Source organism: Oryzias melastigma, linkage group LG2 (assembly GCF_002922805.2).
Source record: "Oryzias melastigma strain HK-1 linkage group LG2, ASM292280v2, whole genome shotgun sequence".
Taxonomy (NCBI): domain Eukaryota; kingdom Metazoa; phylum Chordata; class Actinopteri; order Beloniformes; family Adrianichthyidae; genus Oryzias; species Oryzias melastigma.
Genome location: NC_050513.1, coordinates 1,376,056 through 1,394,027, shown reverse-complemented (window position 1 = coordinate 1,394,027; position 17,972 = coordinate 1,376,056). Strand labels below are relative to the sequence as shown.

Genomic DNA, 17,972 nt, shown 5'->3' with positions numbered 1-17,972 from the left:
AATAGAAACTGATTCCGTTCACGTGTGGGTTAACTAGCCTGTAGGTTAACCTACCTTTGGGTTAACCAGCCTGTTGGTTACCTTTGGATAACTGGCCTGTTGGTTAACTTACCTTTGGGTTAACCAGCCTGTTTTAACTAGTTTGTTGCTCACTCAGAAACAAAGCTCTCACTTCACTGTTTCTGAGCTGGAGGATCAGAAATGATGGTTTTTCTGTCAGAAATGGTCGTTTTCACGTCTGAACAAAATGACAAAAGGTGGAGATAAAAGCTGAAGAAGCAAAAGGAGCTTCTGGAGGACGAGAATCCTCAGAGGCAGAAATCCTGAAGGGAAGGAGATGAAAGCAGCTCGAACACCAGGCTCCTTATTAGATCCCAGAACCCTGAAGGAACGTTTCTTTGATTCTGCAGCAAAAATCCAGCAACAAACCTGCTCTAATGACTTCATGAAGGAACATCAGGAAAACTGGGATTAAAATGGGATTAACTGAAAGATGTGACCTGATTCTCAGGTCTGTTTCTAACAGACAAGAGGGCTCATAAAGATCCAAAAATGTTTTGCATAAGAAGCTGGAATTCTGGGAACAGCTTCACGTTTCAATAAATAACTTAGAATAATGTTTATTTTTGGTGATTCTTCTTCTGAATTTTGGTTGAAACCGGGATTTCATGAACTCATATGGATCAAATCCATAATGGAACATTTTTTAATTCCAGCTGTGTTGAGAATAATAATCTGCAGCTGCTCCATGTGGATCTTCAAGAACAGTCTGAGGAAACTTCCTAAAGCTTCCTGTTCAGGAGGTGTTCCCTGGAAATGACTGTAACCACAACACAGGGGCGTGTCTTCTGTGTTTGAGGCCCCACCTCCTATGACCTCAGCTTCTAACCACTCCCCCTGACAGCAGCTTTGGACCAGCAGATTTGCCCCAGCAGACATAGGTCATGAAGGTCCTGAGGAGCTGCTGTCTCTACCTTCTGCTCCTCTCAGAGGCTGAACGTTTGTCCTCCTTCTGCAGGTCATTTATGCTCTCAACACCAAGAACGATGAACATGAGGAGGAGATCGAGTCTCTGAAGGAGGCGCACGAGGACGAGGTACGAGCGCGCTTCTGCTCAGTTCAGCATCTTACCACCAGGGGGCGCAGCCACGTCAGTCTGCATTCGCTTCATTTACTCTTTGGCTCCGTCCCTTTTCCCAATTTATGGAGGGATTTAAGGAAAAGTTTACTGCAGAAGATTCTCATGAAACGCAGTTTATTTACAGTTCAGATTTTTTTTCTACGGTGAAAAAATATTCTAAATGTAACAACAGTATGCAGAGACATCCGTTTTATCAGCATACTCAGGAATTAAATCATTGGTTTTCCTCTCTCGATCACATGACGAGGAATGCCAGGTGCTGCTGCTGCAAAGCCTGTTTCAGACGGATCATCGTTCTGGAAGCAGCTCTGAACAGATCTCAGATGATCACAGCAGCTACACCTCAGTTTGCTAATATAAAAAGATCACTCTTAAAATATTTTAGCGTATTAGAAACATCAGAGTATTTATGTAAGACACGTAGATCAGTGCTCATCTGTTCAAAGGTAAACTTACCAACATATAAAACTTTCATGTTTTTTCAAAGCCAATTGTCCCAAAGTATGAATGATACAGTTTTGTACACGTCATTAATGTGTGCTTACAAATGAAAAATCCTGAATTTTCTGAACATTAATGTTTATTATAAAGTCAACAGTATAAGACTTTACCACAAATTGTACACTAATATTAATGCTAATTATAACACTGCAGCTAAGGTTAATCCAAACACTTGTGGTAGAACTAACGCTAATGCAAACACTAATAGTCATTCTAGTACTAACACGACTGTTAGGACTAGAGCTAATGCAAACACTACTGCTAACATTACTGTCAACACTTATGGTAACGCTACTGCTAAAGCTAATGCAAAAACTGACGGTAATGCTAACGAAAACACTACTGCAAACGTTACTGCAAACACTTCTACTACCCTACTGCTACAGCTAATGCAAACACTAATGTGAACACTACTGCTAAAGCTAATGATAACACTGATGCAAGCACTACTGTCAGCGCTAATGATAACCTTACTGCTAGCGTTAATTCTTATGCAAATGTCACGAGTGGTAGGTTCTCTTTATGAGAGATCGGATGCCGTGCAGGAGTCAGGACAACCAGGTTCAACCAATTCAGGTGAATGGAAGTTTATTTTGTCCACAGGGTTTTAAAAAAAGATTTAAAAAAAGGAGAAGAGTCAATAAAAAGCGTCCAGGCACAAATGGTCCACGCCGGCATCCTGGTCCAAGGAGCACGCAGTCCAAACCCAGCCTAAAACACATAAAACCAGATAAAAGTCAATTAAAACCAAAAGCTGAAATTGCCAGACAAGCTCGATTAATAAGAAAACAAGGGAAAATACAATCAACCTGGACAAATAACTGTAAAATATTCATAAAATTGAATGGAACACCAGAGGAGGCCAAAATTCTTCTCATCAAAGATACAACTGAACTTGAGAAGTATAAAGGAAACTAGAGAAATACATGGCATCTTACTTAGCATCTTTCCTTAAAAAAAATGCTAAATACCAATACAAGTGACACTTCTCAAAACGGAAATATTGTATTACAGGAACAAATTAATAACGATTACAAAAATGTAAAGTTAACACAGTACCAATTTACTGTTCATAAAGATCATGATATTGAAAGCCAAGTGGACCCGGATAATCATTTTTTTGCTGAGTTGCAGGATGATTGTGAATACTACACCGAAGAGACATCTAATAATAAAATCAATCCAGAAGAAGCTTTCTCTGTCATACATTTCAATAGTAGAAGTTTGACTCTAAACATGCCTGAAATTGAGCAATGCTTAAATCTGCTGAATACCAAATTTAAAGTCATTGCCATTTCTGAAACTTGGCTAAATCAAGATAAAGACTCTGTTAACATGGGTGGTTATGACATGTTCTCTACTCACAGAAAAAACAAAAAAGGAGGTGGAGTTGCTTTGTATATTGACGAGTCATTCACAAGTAAAAAGATTGAAGACTTATCATTAGTAGTAGAAGGTATTATGGAGTGTGTTACTGTAAAAACACAAATGGGAAATCTTAAGGAAATCATGATAAGCTGTGTGTATAGAACACCTGGGTCTTGCATTAATACATTCACAGATACAATAGTGGGAATGTACAACAAAGTAACAGAAAAGAAAATGTTTTTTCTTTGTGGAGACTTTAACATTGATTTGTTAAACCCTCGGGAACTCAAGACCATTGATGACTTCATTAATGCAACGTACAGTTTATCACTGCGTCCAACAATCACTCGGCCGAACATGAACATTCGGTCAGTGAACTTAAAAATAAATTAACAAACTACGATTGGAGCAGAGTGTATGTTGAAGATGTTGACATAGCCTATCAAGCTTTTATAACATCGGTAACAAAACTTTACGAAAAATATTGTCCTCTTGTAAGGAAAAAAATAAATAATAAAACTGAAGGTAAATCATGGCTAACCAAGGGAATTATTAATGCTTGTAAGAAGAAAAATACTCTATATAAAGAATTCTTAAGAAAAAGAAGTTGTGAAGCAGAGTTCAAATATAAATCATATAAAAACAAACTAACAAAAATAATACGTGAAAACAAAAAAAATTATTACATGAAATTACTCGAAAATAATAAAAATAATATGAAGAACACATGGAAAATACTAAATACTATTATCAAAGATGGAAGAAAAAAATCTGATTTTCCTTCTCACTTCATAAATCCAAACGAAGAGCTCATAAACAATAAATCATTGATAGCTAACGACTTCAATACATATTTTGTAAACTGTGGATTAGATCTCGCAAAGGAATTTCAACCTACCGATAACATAGTTAGCATAATAAAAAAACCCTTGAAAATCATGGATTCTGTATTCCTAAAAAGAACTGATGAGAAAGAGGTAATTGACATAGTTAAAAAATTCCAAAACAAGCATTCCAAAGATATTAATAATTTGGACATGGTATTTGTTAAGAACATAATCGAATGTGTGGCAAAAACCATTTACCTACATTTGTAATCAGTCTTTCAAAACTGGAGTATTTCCTAGTGAAATGAAAAAAGCCAAAGTCATACCTATATTCAAAGGTGGGGATAAGCACAGGTTGATTAATTATAGACCGATCTCCTTGCTTCCCCAGTTCTCAAAAATATTAGAAAAAAAATGTATGCTAGAGTGGACTCCTTCATCAATAAACACAATATTTTACATGACCATCAATATGGCTTTAGAAAGAAACGAACATCTTCACTTGCCCTTACAAACTTTGTTGAAAATATATCATCTGCAATTGAAAAAAAGCAATATGCAGTGGGAATCTTTCTGGATCTAAAAAAAGCTTTTGATACGGTTGATCATGACATATTACTAAATAAACTGCACATGTATGGAGTGAGAGGACTGGCCCTCACATGGCTTCGTAGTTATTTGCACAACAGAGAGCAGTATGTCGAAATAAATCAAGTAAAATCAAAAACATTGTTAGTAAAGGTTGGTGTTCCTCAAGGTTCAGTTTTGGGTCCACTATTGTTCATACTGTATATCAATGATATTTGTGAAATCTCAAACCTGTTGGAAACCATCTTATTTGCAGATGATACAAACTTGTTCTGCTGTGGAGACAACTTGGAAGAGCTATTGGAGGCAGCTGGAAGAGAACTCAATAAATTTAAGAGTTGGTTTGATCTAAATAAGTTAACACTAAACCTAAATAAAACTAAGTTCATAATATTCGGTAACAGAAAAGCCAATAGTGATAGGAAACTTATGATTGATAATGTTGGAATTGAAAGGGTGTCCGAAATCAAATTTTTAGGGGTAATAATTGATGAAAAATTAAGCTGGAAGAAACACATAAACTATATTAATAACAAAATATCTAAATCTATATCTATACTATATAAAATAAAACATTTTTTAAACCAGTCATCATTAAAGACTTTGTACTCCTCATTCATTCTTCCCTACATGACTTATTGTGTGGAGGTGTGGGGAAGCACATACAAAACATCTTTAAATTCAGTCTTTCTTCTTCAAAAAAAAGCTATAAGAATAATCACCAACTCTCCTTACACTGAACCAACAAATCCACTTTTTATCAAATTAAAACTGTTAAAATTTTTTGACTTGATTGATTTCAAAATAATCCAATTCATGTTCAAAGTAAAAAACAAACAATTCCCAGAAAGTATCCAAAAGCTCTTCCAGTTAAGAGAAAATAAATATACGCTAAGAGGTTCAAACATTTACGACAAACCACCTGTTAGAACAAACATTAAACTCCACTGCATCTCCACAAGGGGGCGCAGTTATGGAATAACTGTAGGGAAGATATAAAAAGTTGTCAAACCTTACATTAAAAATATTCATCAAATGTAATAAAATCAATAAATATGAAGACATTGGTAAAGATACAGTATGTTGAATACTGTATGAATATTTGTAAATATAAATGTCGTGATTGTTTTTCGCTGTTCTTTTCACTAATGAAATGTATTCTCTTTTTTTTGTTCATGTAGCTCAATATAGTGAATGAGAAATTGTATATTTAATTTGGGTTGAAAAAGACCAAAGGGGCTTGGAGTTGATAAGCTATTAGCTTCATCCAAAGGCCTTTTTCGAACTATGAACATCTCTTGTTGCATTCAAGATTGATTGTGGGAAAAAATGCTTTGTTCTGCTTTGTTTCTTGTTTGTATGCTTTTGCTCTTTTCATTTTTTTTTTCTGCTTAATGGTTGTTCTTGTTCGAAAATAAAATTATAAAAAAAAAATTTTAAAAAAAAGGATCTAAAATGGGTTCGGAAAGGTCTCCTCGGATAGTTAAAGAGGGGAGACAGAGAGGGTACTTAGCTCAGAGAGGGGTGGGTCACAACCACACCCCTCTGCTGCTGGTCTTCTGCACGCCCCTCTCCGTCTGCTGCCCGCTGCTCCCTGGGAAGGCTCTTTATTGCTGCAGTCCTCCACCGCCAGCACCTGAATTCCCACTGTAGGCCGGATTCTTCACAAGGGATCCATAGGCACGCACACCGCAGCTGGCGCTTGAAGACCCAGCTGCCTGTGGCTCCGGCGGATGGGGTAACCCCCCCCAGGGTAACCAGAGGCAGCTCCCCTCTGCCCTCCGTGTCCGTCCTGTGCCTGGCGTCCTTCCTCCTCTCTGGCTCTGCTGCTAGTCTTTTTAAAGCGTCAAACATTGAGAGCCACCTTGTCCCACACCTGTTGCTCATTAGTTCGTTGGTGGGGCATTCACTGGCCCTCGGAGTCAGTTTGAGCAGAGCCAGAAAATTAAGAACCCAAATAAAATACATATACGAAAATTAAAATCCACCCTGTGACACAAACACTTATGTTAATGCTAATGACAACACTACTATCAGCGTTATTGCAAACACTTACTAACCCTACTGCTAATGCTAATGCAAACAGTAATGCTAATACTAACGCTCCTGCTAATGCTAACACTAATGCAAACACCAATGTTAACGCCAACACTAACACTCCTGCTAATGGTAATGCTCACACTAGTGTGAACGCTAATATTAACACTAATGTTAACGCTAATGCTAACATTACTGCTAATGCTAACGCTAATGCAAACACTAATGTTAATGCTAATGCCACCATTACTGCTAATGCTAACATTACTGCTAATGCTAACATTACTGCTAATGCTAACGCTAATGCAAACACTAATGTTAATGCTAATGCCACCATTACTGCTAATGCTAACGATAATGATCTTGGATTCTCATGAAGGATAAACCTGAGCAGAAACGTGGGTGATGGTGTCATGCAGAGGTTCTGAACTCTGTTCCTCAGGTCCAGCACATCGTGACAGAAACCAGAGATAAGATCATGCAGTACAAGACCAAGATGGCGGACGAGGCGGACCTGCGGCGCCGGCTGGCCAGCCTGGAGGAGTCTGTGGAGCTTCATGAGCACATGAAGAGACAGGTGCTGAGCACGGACCCCCCCACCCTCCACCCTCCCCTCCAGCTCAGGAGAGGTTTGGCTCCTCCTGCTCTGACAGGATGTGTTTGGTCTGCAGGCTCTGGCAGAGTTTGAGATGTACCGGCAGAGGATGGAGGACTCACAGCTCTGCACCGAGGCGCAGCACACGCAGAGGGTGGTGTCCATGAGCAGGGAGGTCAGCCCCAGTCTGTGCACGTTTGAGCGTGAACTAACCTGTCCTTCAAATGATCCCCGACTCCTCCATCTTAACCATGAGCTCAGAGGAAGGAGGATGTTCCATAAAATCTCAACCTTTACCTTCCTTATTCCCTTCCATCCCTAATCTGATTGGAAGCATTTTATCTTCTGATGAACGTGTTCTTCCTGATTGTGACCAAAGAGGAGGGGCTTCCTGTTCTTCCTCTTTTGAGGAGGGACTGTTACTCCCTGGTCTGTAAGAGCTGGTCGACCAGGTTATAAGATTATGTCATTTCCTCTTTGTGGCCGACATTGCAACATTAACACTAGAATCCCTGAGCCTGCGCAAATTTGCGCAGGGAAGAGATCCCCCCCCCTCTAGTCCGAGAGCCCATTGTTGTGTCATGGTGGGTCACTGATGACCCATTAACTTGCCCATGTATATGTTAATGCAGCATGTAGTACCTAATGTGTATTTGAACTAACAGGTTGTGTGGGGGTTGGAGTTACCTGATGCATGTGGACAATTATTGGCTTTCCTGCTTTTACTCACATTTGAACTAAAGTTCCATCTCATTCCTAACCCAGAGTTCAACATGATGTTGCTCCACCTTTTGCTGCTATTGCAGCTTCAACTCTTCTGGGAAGGCTGTCCACAAGGTTGAGGAGAGTATTTATAAGAACTCTGGATCATTCTTCCAAAAGCTCATTGATCAGGTCACACTGATGTTGGTGGAGAAGGTCTGGCTCTCAGTCTCTGCTCTAATTCATCTCAAAGGTGTTCTATGGGGGTCAGTTCAGGACTCTGTCCTCCATGTCTTTATGGACCTTGCTTTGTTCTCTGGTGCACAAAAAGGTTGGAAGATGAAGAGCCCGCTCCAAACTGTTCCCACTAAGGTTGGGAGCATTGTCCAAAATGTTTTAGCCTCCTGAAGCATTGAAAGTTCCTTTCACTGAAACTAAGGGGTCTGAAAAACAAGCCCACACCATCATTCCTCCTCCACCAATGCAGTCTGAAACGTCCCATTCTCCTGCAACCTCCAAACCCAGACGGGTCCATCAGCTTTCCAGATAGAAAAGTGTGATTCCTCTCTCCAGAGAAGACGTCTCCACTGCTCTAGAGTCCAGTGACGGCGTGCTTTACTCCACTGCATACACGCTTTACATTGTACTTGTTGATGTGTGGCTTGGATGCAGCTGGAGCCATGGAAACTCAGTCCATGTGTACTGTACTGATGCTGATCTGAAGGTCACATGAAGGTTGCAGCTCTGCAGCAACTGACTGCAGAAAGTCTATGACCTCTTTAGACTTTCAGCATCCTGGCTGAGTTGTTCCAAATTCTTCCATTTTGTTCTGATAGAACTGACAGTTGACTGTGGAATATTTAGGACATTTCAAGACTGGATTTGTTGCTCAGGTGGCATCCTATGACAGTTCAACACTGGAATTCACTGAGATCCTGAGAGCAAAACATGCTTTCACTGATGTTTCCAAAAACAGTCTGCATGTCAGAGGGCTGATTTTATACACCTGTGGTCAAACCAAGTGATTAGGACTCCTGATTCTGATCATTTGGATGGGTGAGCCGATACTTTTGGTCATATAGTGCATGTTTATGACTTATAAACATAGACACATCTTCAAGTCAAAAAGACAAACATCCCAATAGCAGCAAGACTCACACTCCTCTGAAACCCTTAGCTCTATTTCAAATAATCCTCGATGTGGACTCTGGGAGCTGTGAAGACGATTCTTTTGTTGTGGAATTAGAGTTCATCTTCTCAGATTCCTCCTATGATGAGGATATGCCGGTACATGGATTTGCAGCCAGAACATCTTCTCCACATGATACTTACACATAAGTAGACTAATAAACTAAAGATTGTTGAGGAAGAGAATGATGATAAGGCTTTATCTTTACAGTAAAAGGAAAATTTTGCCAATTCAAAGGTAATCAGCATGTTGAAGACAGCCAGTGGTCCCACAAAACATATGGAGAAAAGTCTTTCTTGTAGACTTTGTCTTGTAGGCCAGGGCTGTCTGGTCCTCAAAACCTGTTTCTCTTAGCTTAGGTATGTGGATGGGGAAGGGAGCAGAACTGTGTGCCGTCGTACAACCTAGATCTAATTTACAACTTGAAGGTTCAGTCATTAAGGTGATCACCACAACACTACTTTGAGAAGGGGAGGGGGGCATTGCAGCATAAGCTGAAAGTTCCAGGGATTCTAGTGTTAAGTCTTTTGTATATTTTTTTTAGAATCAAGATAAACGTTTTCATCAATATAAGCATTTTAAGAGGTTATTGTTATTGTTGAGGGCTGCACGGTGGCGCAGTGGTTAGCGCTCTTGCCTCACAGCAAGAAGGCCCTGGTTCAAATCCCGGCTGGGACCTTTCTGTGTGGAGTTTGCATGTTCTCCCCGTGCATGCGTGGGTTTTCACCGGGGACTCCGGCTTCCTCCCACCGTCCAAAAACATGCTTCATAGGTTAATTGGTGACTCTAAATTGCCCCTAGGTGTGAATGTGAGAGTGGATGGGTGTGTGATTGAGGCCCTGAGACAGACTGGAGACCTGTCCAGGGTGTACCCCGCCTTCGCCCATCAGCAGCCGGGTTAGGCTCGGGCACCCCCGTGACCCCGAAAGGGACGAAGCGGTTAAGAAGATGGATGGATGGATGGATGGATGTTATTATTGACATCCAAAGACATACTCTGACCATATGTAACTGACATAATATTTGTGCATGGGTAAACTGATTGGGTTGCCGTTACAGATCCGGCCGTCACAGATCCGGATGTTACAGATCCGGCCGTTACAGATCCGGCAGCAACAGGAACTTCCTGCTTCTGCTTCCTCCTCTTCAGAGTTCAAACTATGCTTGCTGATGTTTGAGTCTGCATTTTTAAAATGATACATTTGTTTACCTCAAAAATCATCAAAATAACAGATGTTTCAGTCACTCCCCCCTCCCCCCATATAAAGACCCGCCCATCGAGGAGGATCCATACCTGTCCTCAGTTGGAAAGGTTTTCCTCTGAAAAACCGTGGTCATGTCTTGCAGATCAACATCTCCTCTCTGTCTTCTGCGATCTTCATGACTCTAGAAGTTTCTTCCCTTGACATCACCACCATCCTGCTGTTTTGTCATCCCCACCGTGCTGGAGAAGGTGTAGTTTTTAGCTTCTTCTCAGCAGCAGATGATGTTGGTGCTTCCAGGTGGAGGAGATGCGTCGGGACTTTGAGGAGAAGCTGCGAGCCTTCAGCCAGGCTCAGGCCCAGTTTGAGGCTGAAAAACGGCGAGCGCTGGACGAGCTAAGGGCCACCCACCGCCACGAGGTGGACGAGCTTCGCAACAACCAGCAGAACCAGAGCGCCACCTCCACAGAAGACCAGGAGAGAATGGCGGAGCTTCACAGGCAGGAGGTGGGCTGCCAGACCCGCTGGATGTTTCTGAGCTGCTCCGTGGAGTCCCTCACATTTTGTCCCGGCAGGTGGAGGCTCTGATGGAGAGGGTGGAGGACATCACCAAGGACAAGGTCCGCCTGGTGGAGGAGTACGAGGCCAAGCTGGCCAAAGCTCAGGAGTATTACGAGAGGGAGCTGGAGGCCATGAGGAGGACGCACCAGCTCACCACGGAGAACCTGCTGGCCTGGAAGAGAACGGAGGTGAGTGGCGAGCCGAACTTCAGCTGGGGTCACCACGACGGTCTCCTGCAGCTCCCGTCTCTGCTCCTCTGAAGGTGGAGCTCCGGAAGGAGTTCCAGGCCCAGGAAGCGGCGCTGCAGCGCTCCCTGTCCAAGCTGAGGAGCGAGCTCCAGAAGGCTCAGGAGGAGGCGCGCGAGAACCGAGACAAGACCAACAGGCTGCAGACGTCGCTGGCCAACGCGGAGGGAACCATCAAGGTGGAACTTCACGGAGGTGGTGCTGAGACCTCCACCCAGAACTTTAGTGTCAAGTTAATGAGAAGATCGCTCTTGGGTTCTGAGTGAAGAAAAACTGTTAAAGTAAAAAAAAAACATCTGTGTCCAGCCTTACTGATCCACCAGATCCTCCTTCATCCACTGATCCACATGATATACCTTCATCCACTGATCCACCTTCATCCACTGATCCACCAGATCCCCCTTTATCCACCCGATTCACCTTAATCCACCATCATCCACTGATCCACCAGATCCCCCTTCATCCACCTGATTCACCTTCATCCACCAGATCCATCTTCATCCACCTGATCCACCTTCATCCACTGATCCACCAGATCCCCCTTCATCCACCTGATTCACCTTCATCCACCAGATCCCCCTTCATCCACCTATTTCACCTTTATCCACCTGATCCACCTTCATCCACCTATTTCACCTTTATCCACCTGATCCACCTTCATCCACCTATTTCACCTTGATCCACCTTCATCCACTGATCCACCAGATCCCCCTTCATCCACCAGATCCATCTTCATCCACCTGATTCACCTTCATCCACCAGATCCATCTTCATCCACCTGATTCACCTTTATCCACCTGATCCACCTTCATCCATCTATTTCACCTAGATCCACCTTCATCCACTGATCCACCAGATCCCCCTTCATCCACCTGATTCACCTTCATCCACCTGATCCATCTTCATCCACCTGATCCACCTTCATCCACCTATTTCACCTTGATCCACCTTCATCCACCTGATCCACCTGATCCACCTTCATCCACCTGATCCACCTTTATCCATCAGATCCACCTTCATCCACCTACAGAACAAAGAAATGTAACTTTCATCTTCAGAGAGCTTCCCTTTCCTCCATTTCCCAGCATGCCCTGACCCTCCGTCCTCGTTCGTGACTGTCTCTTTCTGTGTGAAGAACCTTCACAAGCAGCTGGAGGAGGCCATCCAGGACGGCGAGATCTGGGTGATGCAGCTGAAGGACACGGAGTACGAGCTGGAGAGCAGCAGGGAGCGCGTGCAGCAACAGGCCACCGAGATCCTTCACAAAGCCGGTGAGTCCGCCGGGTCCTGTGGGACCGGAAAACTGAAACCAAAGATCTGCTGAAGCCCAGATTCAGGTTCTCTGCTCCTTCCAACACCTTCTGAGCATCATTGACTTTTAGTTTGAAGGTTTTTCTGCTGTTGAAGATGAGGGTTGTGTGGTTCTGTTCAGGTCAGATCGGTTCCCTGCAGGCCACACAAATGGCTCACGAGGCCACCATCCGGAACCTGGACCAGGACCAGAGCCGGCTCAAGGAGAAGATCAGTCGGCTGGAGGAGGAGCGGGAGGTTCTGCTCAACCAGAGCCAGCTCCTCAGTGAGCAGCACAAACAGCAGGTGCTGAAGCTGGAGCAGGTACGTCCTCACCAGTGGGGCGGGCAGGAAGGGGCGGGGCAGCACAGGTCTCACCCCGCCTCCTCTCTGTGTGTCAGTCTCTGCGGGAGGACCATCAGGGCTACGAGAAGGAGCTGTCCAGGCTGAGAGCCCACTATGAGGAGGAGACGCTGCGCTTTAAGGAGGCGCAGGTCAGAGCCCTGGAGGAGCTGGAGGAGAAGCACAGAGCCATCAGGGAGGAGGCCCTGCAGGAGAAGGAGGAGGAGAAGAAGCTCCTCATCACCGTGAGTTCTTCACGTTTATAGACCTTTTCTCCTCACTTGAAAACATGAAACGGTGAGAGGTTTGGTGAAGAAACGACTGGAAGACTGAGAAGTTAACGGCAGCAGTTTCAGAGAAACGCAGAAAAACAACCAAACACAACAACTAAAGTGTGTTAGTGGTTCTGTTGCCGGGCAGAAAACGGATGAAATGGTGATGTTATCATCTCTGAGCTGACTTTAGTCACACTTATGGAGTGAATCGGGTGGTGTTTGCTGACGCAGATCCACGCGTAACCCGACCAGAACCTCCTAAAGAACCTCAGGGCGAAGCGACTCTGAAGCTACTTAGTGATGCTCCATTTGTGTTCTAACTGAAGGATTTTCAGTGACCCTAAGCTCAGGGGGGGCGGGGTGTAAGCTGATCCTACATTTCCTGTTGGGCCCCACATTTGACTGAAGGCAGCACTGGAAATCAGAGATGAGACTAACATGACCTCCAGAGCAGAGGTCTCAAACTCGCGGCCCGCGGGCCATCTTCGGCCGTCGGGATGATAATTTGTAAATGTGAAAGATTAATGTTAGTGCGGCCCGCAAGATTGATATGAATGACATGCTGTGAGCAGAACTGCACAAACCAATCACGGTGAGGTATATGGCTCTGGAGGGCGGGACGTTGGCGGGCTGTCCAGTACCTCCTCACTCATTCTTTCATTCCTCCAGTCAGCTGAGGGGAGGAGGAGCCATGAAGCACCAAACGCGTTTCGCGTGACAAATTCAGAGCTCCTCCATTTCAGATGAGATGCTAGCAGAGGTTTTCTCCTGGAGAGCTCAGACTGGACCAGAAGAGCAGCAAATGTGTTTCAACTGCTGAAGAGTGTCCGGTTCCTGATCAGTGAGATCAGCTCAGGCTCTGCTGGAGAACACAGTTCAGATGAAAGGTTCCTCTGTTACAGAGGAACAAAAACCTGTGAAGATGATGAAGATGCTGTGATGAAGTTTCAGGATTATAGGAACGTTTAAAGCTAAGAAACCTGAAGGCAAGTTTACAAGTTAAACAATCAAACTTAAATTTGCTACTTTAAGAACTCCAGAAACATTTGGATAAAAGCTGAAATAACTCATTCATTTGATCAATCATCTCCTCCAAACTCTCAAATGTTTTTCATCAAAACCTGTTCTGATCTCTGAAGTTGTCCAAACGTTTCTTAAACTGAGTATGAGAGAGTCCGGCATCATCTAAGGTGGGATGATGTTTAAAGGTTCTGCTGGTCCTCCCGGTTCCTCGGTTCTAATCTTTCTCTGCTCCTCTCAGAAAATGAGTCAGGAGTTTGACATCAAGCGTCTGTCACTGGAGGAGCAGAGAGACCGCCTCCAGCAGCAGCTGGACAACCTGAAGGAGGAGCTCTCAGCCAAACTCAACATGGCCAATCAGGAGGTCTGAACCCACACCTGAAAGTCAACACAGGCCACGCCCACCTTCAGGGCTCTGAGAACCGTGTGGTGGTCTCCTCAGGTGTCCCACCTCCAGGAGCTGGTGAGGGAGAAGGAGCAGAACCTCAGCTCAGCGCAGACGCAGATCAGCTGCCTGAAGGAGACGCAGGAGAAGCTGAGGATAGAGCTGGATGCAACCAGAGCCCGCGTCCGGGAGACCAGCAACCTGCTGACGGACCTCCAGGTGAGACCGGCTCCAGGAAAGAAAGGATGTGCAGGAGATCTGATAGAACATCCTGATGAAAGAGCTGTGTGAGCAGAGCTGACATCTGAACCCTTAATGTTTACAGGAGGAGATCGAGACCCAGAAACAGCAGCACGAGGCCCGAGTCATGTCCATCCGGACCGAGGAGAAGCAGAAGATGGACAAGATGGCGGATGACCTGGATCAGAAATGGAGAGATGCTCTGCGGTAAGAGGAGTTTCTGACCGTCAGGGAACTTTGATAAAAGAGAGAACCGACCTGCAGAACCCGGAGACCTTCAGAACCTCCCCCAGCTGCTGTAATCTGTCTCTGTGTCTGCAGGGAGGAGGTGCGCCTGCTGAAGGAGGAGCTGACTGAGGAGTACGAGGCCGACAAGCAGGCGGCTCTGACCCAGCTGTCCCAGCAGAAGGAGATCGAACTGATGGCGGCTAGAGAGAGCTGGCAGAGGAAGGTGGAGGACCTGCTGGAACAGGTCAGGATTCTGACGGTAGCAGGCGGGGCCGTGGAGCTCCCGCCTCCACCTGTTTGGGGGACGTGAGCGCTGCTGTTCCGACCTCTGATCAGAGCGTCTTCAGGTGTGAGCTGCAGAGAGGAAAACCATGCAGCCAACAATGCGGTGAATATTCATGAAGGCGCTGAGCTCCTTTGATGGAGCTGCAGCAGAAACAAAGACCCGGAGTATGAATAATGAAGGTGCGCGTGTGGGGGGGTCTAAACTGACCCACTTTCACTCTGCTGCGACAAAAGCAGCGTCTCTGCAGAAACATCTGGTCTCTGGTAGAGCTCATTTCCAGATTCACATGCAGAAACACCTGAAACTGTTAAGGTGTTATAGTCTGCAGGCTGGAGGTGAAAAAGCTGAGTCATGCTTCGTCATGGCAACAGTCAGCTGATGTTTGAGGGTCGTCTTTTCACTTTCTTTCATTAAAAAACAGAGAAAGTGAGTGGAGAACAAATTTCAAACCATTTGAGGCCTTGTCCACACGTAGGCGGGTATCTGCTAAAACGAATATATTTCTATACGTTTCGGCCTATCGTCCACACGAAACCGGAGGTTTCAGTCACTGAAAACGGTGCTTTTGGAAAACTCCGGCCAAAGTGAAGATTTTGGAAAACTCCGGTTTTGCGTCTCCGTGTGGACATGAATAACCGGTGATTTGCGTTTTTAAACGTCACTTTTTGCGACAATTAATGCATAAACGTCAGTATTAGCTGCGTTTCCATTACACATTTGCGCAAAGCTTTATCGAAATTCTAGGAATTTTGAAAAAAAAAACAATGTTTGGAAATGACACTGTTTCCATTAAATCATCATTTTGCGATAAAGCACAAACCAACTCACGCGATAAGTCATTAAAAACACGACGATGAATGAGAACAAGTATTTTTTTATTTGATTCACTAAAAAAGGAGCATTGCGGTGACGTCACAGCTCTGTCTGGAGAGCGTGTGCCGCACAGTCTATTGACAGTCTCAGGTGAGAAACCTGTTCAGGGGTTTTTAAATGAATAACCATTCTAACAGGTAAGCTGCTGGACCTTTTTCTGTTTAAAAACACGACGAGATGCATTTAAGTTTCTGTCCCTGCTCTCGCGCTTTTCCTCAAATGAGACTTCAGCATCTTCAGGCTCCAAGCTGCAGAAGTGTGGCTGGAGATGAAGCTGTTTGATCTCTCCTGCCGCCCGCTGTGCTGCACTCAGGACAGACAAAGAGGCGCATGTATTTCGAAAAAAGTGTTTCCAAAACAGTTTTGCGAAAAATGTCTGTTTTGATACGCCCCCAAAAACCACCTCCTCTAAGCACATAAAAATGCGAGTTTTTTCGAAATTGTGGTGTTTCCATTAGGAGAATTTACTATTGAAATTCCAATTTGTGAAATTTCAGAGTTAATGGAAACGTGTGGCTCTTTGACCTCTGCGTTGTGGCTGAAGTAGTAAAGTTAAAAAAAATGAAAACTAGATTCAACTCATTTACAAACAGCAGAAGGACATTACTTATCAGAAGATTTTTCACAGATTTTTGAGTGCCAGATTTTCTATTTTTAAACAAATTCAAGGAATTGAAGTGTTTGTAAAACAAATTATCACTGAATTATCTCTGATTTAGTTAATTAGATGTGATCATTTTTGTCTGAAAATGTAAAATCTAATGATTTGCTGCACTGAGATGATCACCGGACGTCTTTTATTTTGAAAGGAAGCCATGTGAAATCTATGACAAAAAAAGCTTCATTTTAATTTGCCAAAAAAAGTTGGTTTAAAGTCATCATAATAGTGACATCAATATAAAAACAAATCATTTTTAATTTTCCTGAAGAGTGAATAAGACTTTGTGTCTCCTGTTGGGATGTTGTCGGTGAGAAATGGACCCACATGGCTTTTAAGTGTTGAAGGTTGCAGACCCTGGTTTAGGTGAAGAACATCTGCCTGTCCACAGATCTCCCTGCTGAAGCAGTCTCTGGAGCTGCAGCTCTCCCAGTCTCAGGCGGCTCTGCAGCAGCTGCAGTCTCAGTTCAGCCAGGAGAGGGAGCTGCTGAGCCAGCAGCTGAAAGGTGAGCACCGCTGTTGTCTGACCCTTGGAGGCGGAGCTACGCCTGAATGAAGCCCCATCTGCTGTGTCTGCAGAGATGCAGAGGGAGCATCAGAGGAGGGAGCACCGGCTGCAGGAGGCACACTGCTGTGCCCTCAGCACCATGGAGGAGGCCCGGCAGCACCAGATCAGAGTACGACTCCAGATCTTCACACTGAGCTGATTGGTCCACACCAGAGTTCAGACAGTCATCCATTCAGACTGGAAATGTGTTTAATCATAATGTTTGCAGATAAACATGAGTTCATGGAAGGTTATTTTGCTGCTGATGCTGTTCAAACAGAAAAACTAATATTTACCTGAAAAATCAGCCATGAGGAGGTTCTCTTTGGTTCTTATTGTTTGTGTTGTGGATCCATTCCAAAAGATTGTAAAAAATTGATCTTGTTCTCCTCTTTCCTCTCCTCTCTGCCAGGCCCTAGAGGAGCGTCTGAAGCAGGAGCAGAGAGAGGAGGTCCATGCCCTGAAGGAGGCGCACAGGAGAACTTTGGAAATCCTGCGGCAGCAATCGGAACAGGAGCTGCAGACTCTGCGCTTCGAGCTAGAGGACGAAGGAAAGGCCAAGCTGGGTAAACCTGGAACCCAGGAGAACGTTTCTGTTCCTGTGGGAGAATATTTGTGATCATGTAGGAGAACGTTTCTGTTCCTGTAGGAGATCGTTTCTGTTCATGCAGGAGAACGTTTCTGTTCATGCAGGAGATCGTTTCTGTTCATGCAGGAGAATATTTGTGTACCTGTAGGAGAACGTTTTTGTTCCTGAAGGAGAATATTTGTGTTCATGCAGGAGAACGTTTCTGTTATGGTAAATGGTAAATGGCGTATACTTGTATAGCGCTTTCTACCCTCCTTCGAGGGCCCAAAGCGCTTCACAGTCA

The 17,972-nt window shown here is 44.2% G+C and overlaps 1 protein-coding gene across 1 annotated transcript in view; it reads left to right on the top strand.

Moving 5' to 3' along the window:
* The window catches only part of zgc:85722 (protein FAM184A), a gene marked incomplete at its 3' end in the record, with an annotated part of 20,051 nt that extends 2,385 nt beyond the window's left edge, over nucleotides 1-17,666 (top strand). The window contains 16 exon segments of the mRNA XM_024258686.2: nucleotides 1,019-1,096; nucleotides 6,905-7,039; nucleotides 7,134-7,232; nucleotides 10,451-10,657; nucleotides 10,726-10,899; nucleotides 10,974-11,135; nucleotides 12,092-12,227; nucleotides 12,389-12,570; nucleotides 12,648-12,833; nucleotides 14,125-14,247; nucleotides 14,326-14,487; nucleotides 14,594-14,715; nucleotides 14,830-14,980; nucleotides 16,945-17,059; nucleotides 17,133-17,230; nucleotides 17,513-17,666. Of these exon segments, the coding sequence (XP_024114454.2) occupies nucleotides 1,019-1,096; nucleotides 6,905-7,039; nucleotides 7,134-7,232; nucleotides 10,451-10,657; nucleotides 10,726-10,899; nucleotides 10,974-11,135; nucleotides 12,092-12,227; nucleotides 12,389-12,570; nucleotides 12,648-12,833; nucleotides 14,125-14,247; nucleotides 14,326-14,487; nucleotides 14,594-14,715; nucleotides 14,830-14,980; nucleotides 16,945-17,059; nucleotides 17,133-17,230; nucleotides 17,513-17,666 (2,284 nt within the window).
* Nucleotides 17,667-17,972: the final 306 nt, after the last annotated feature.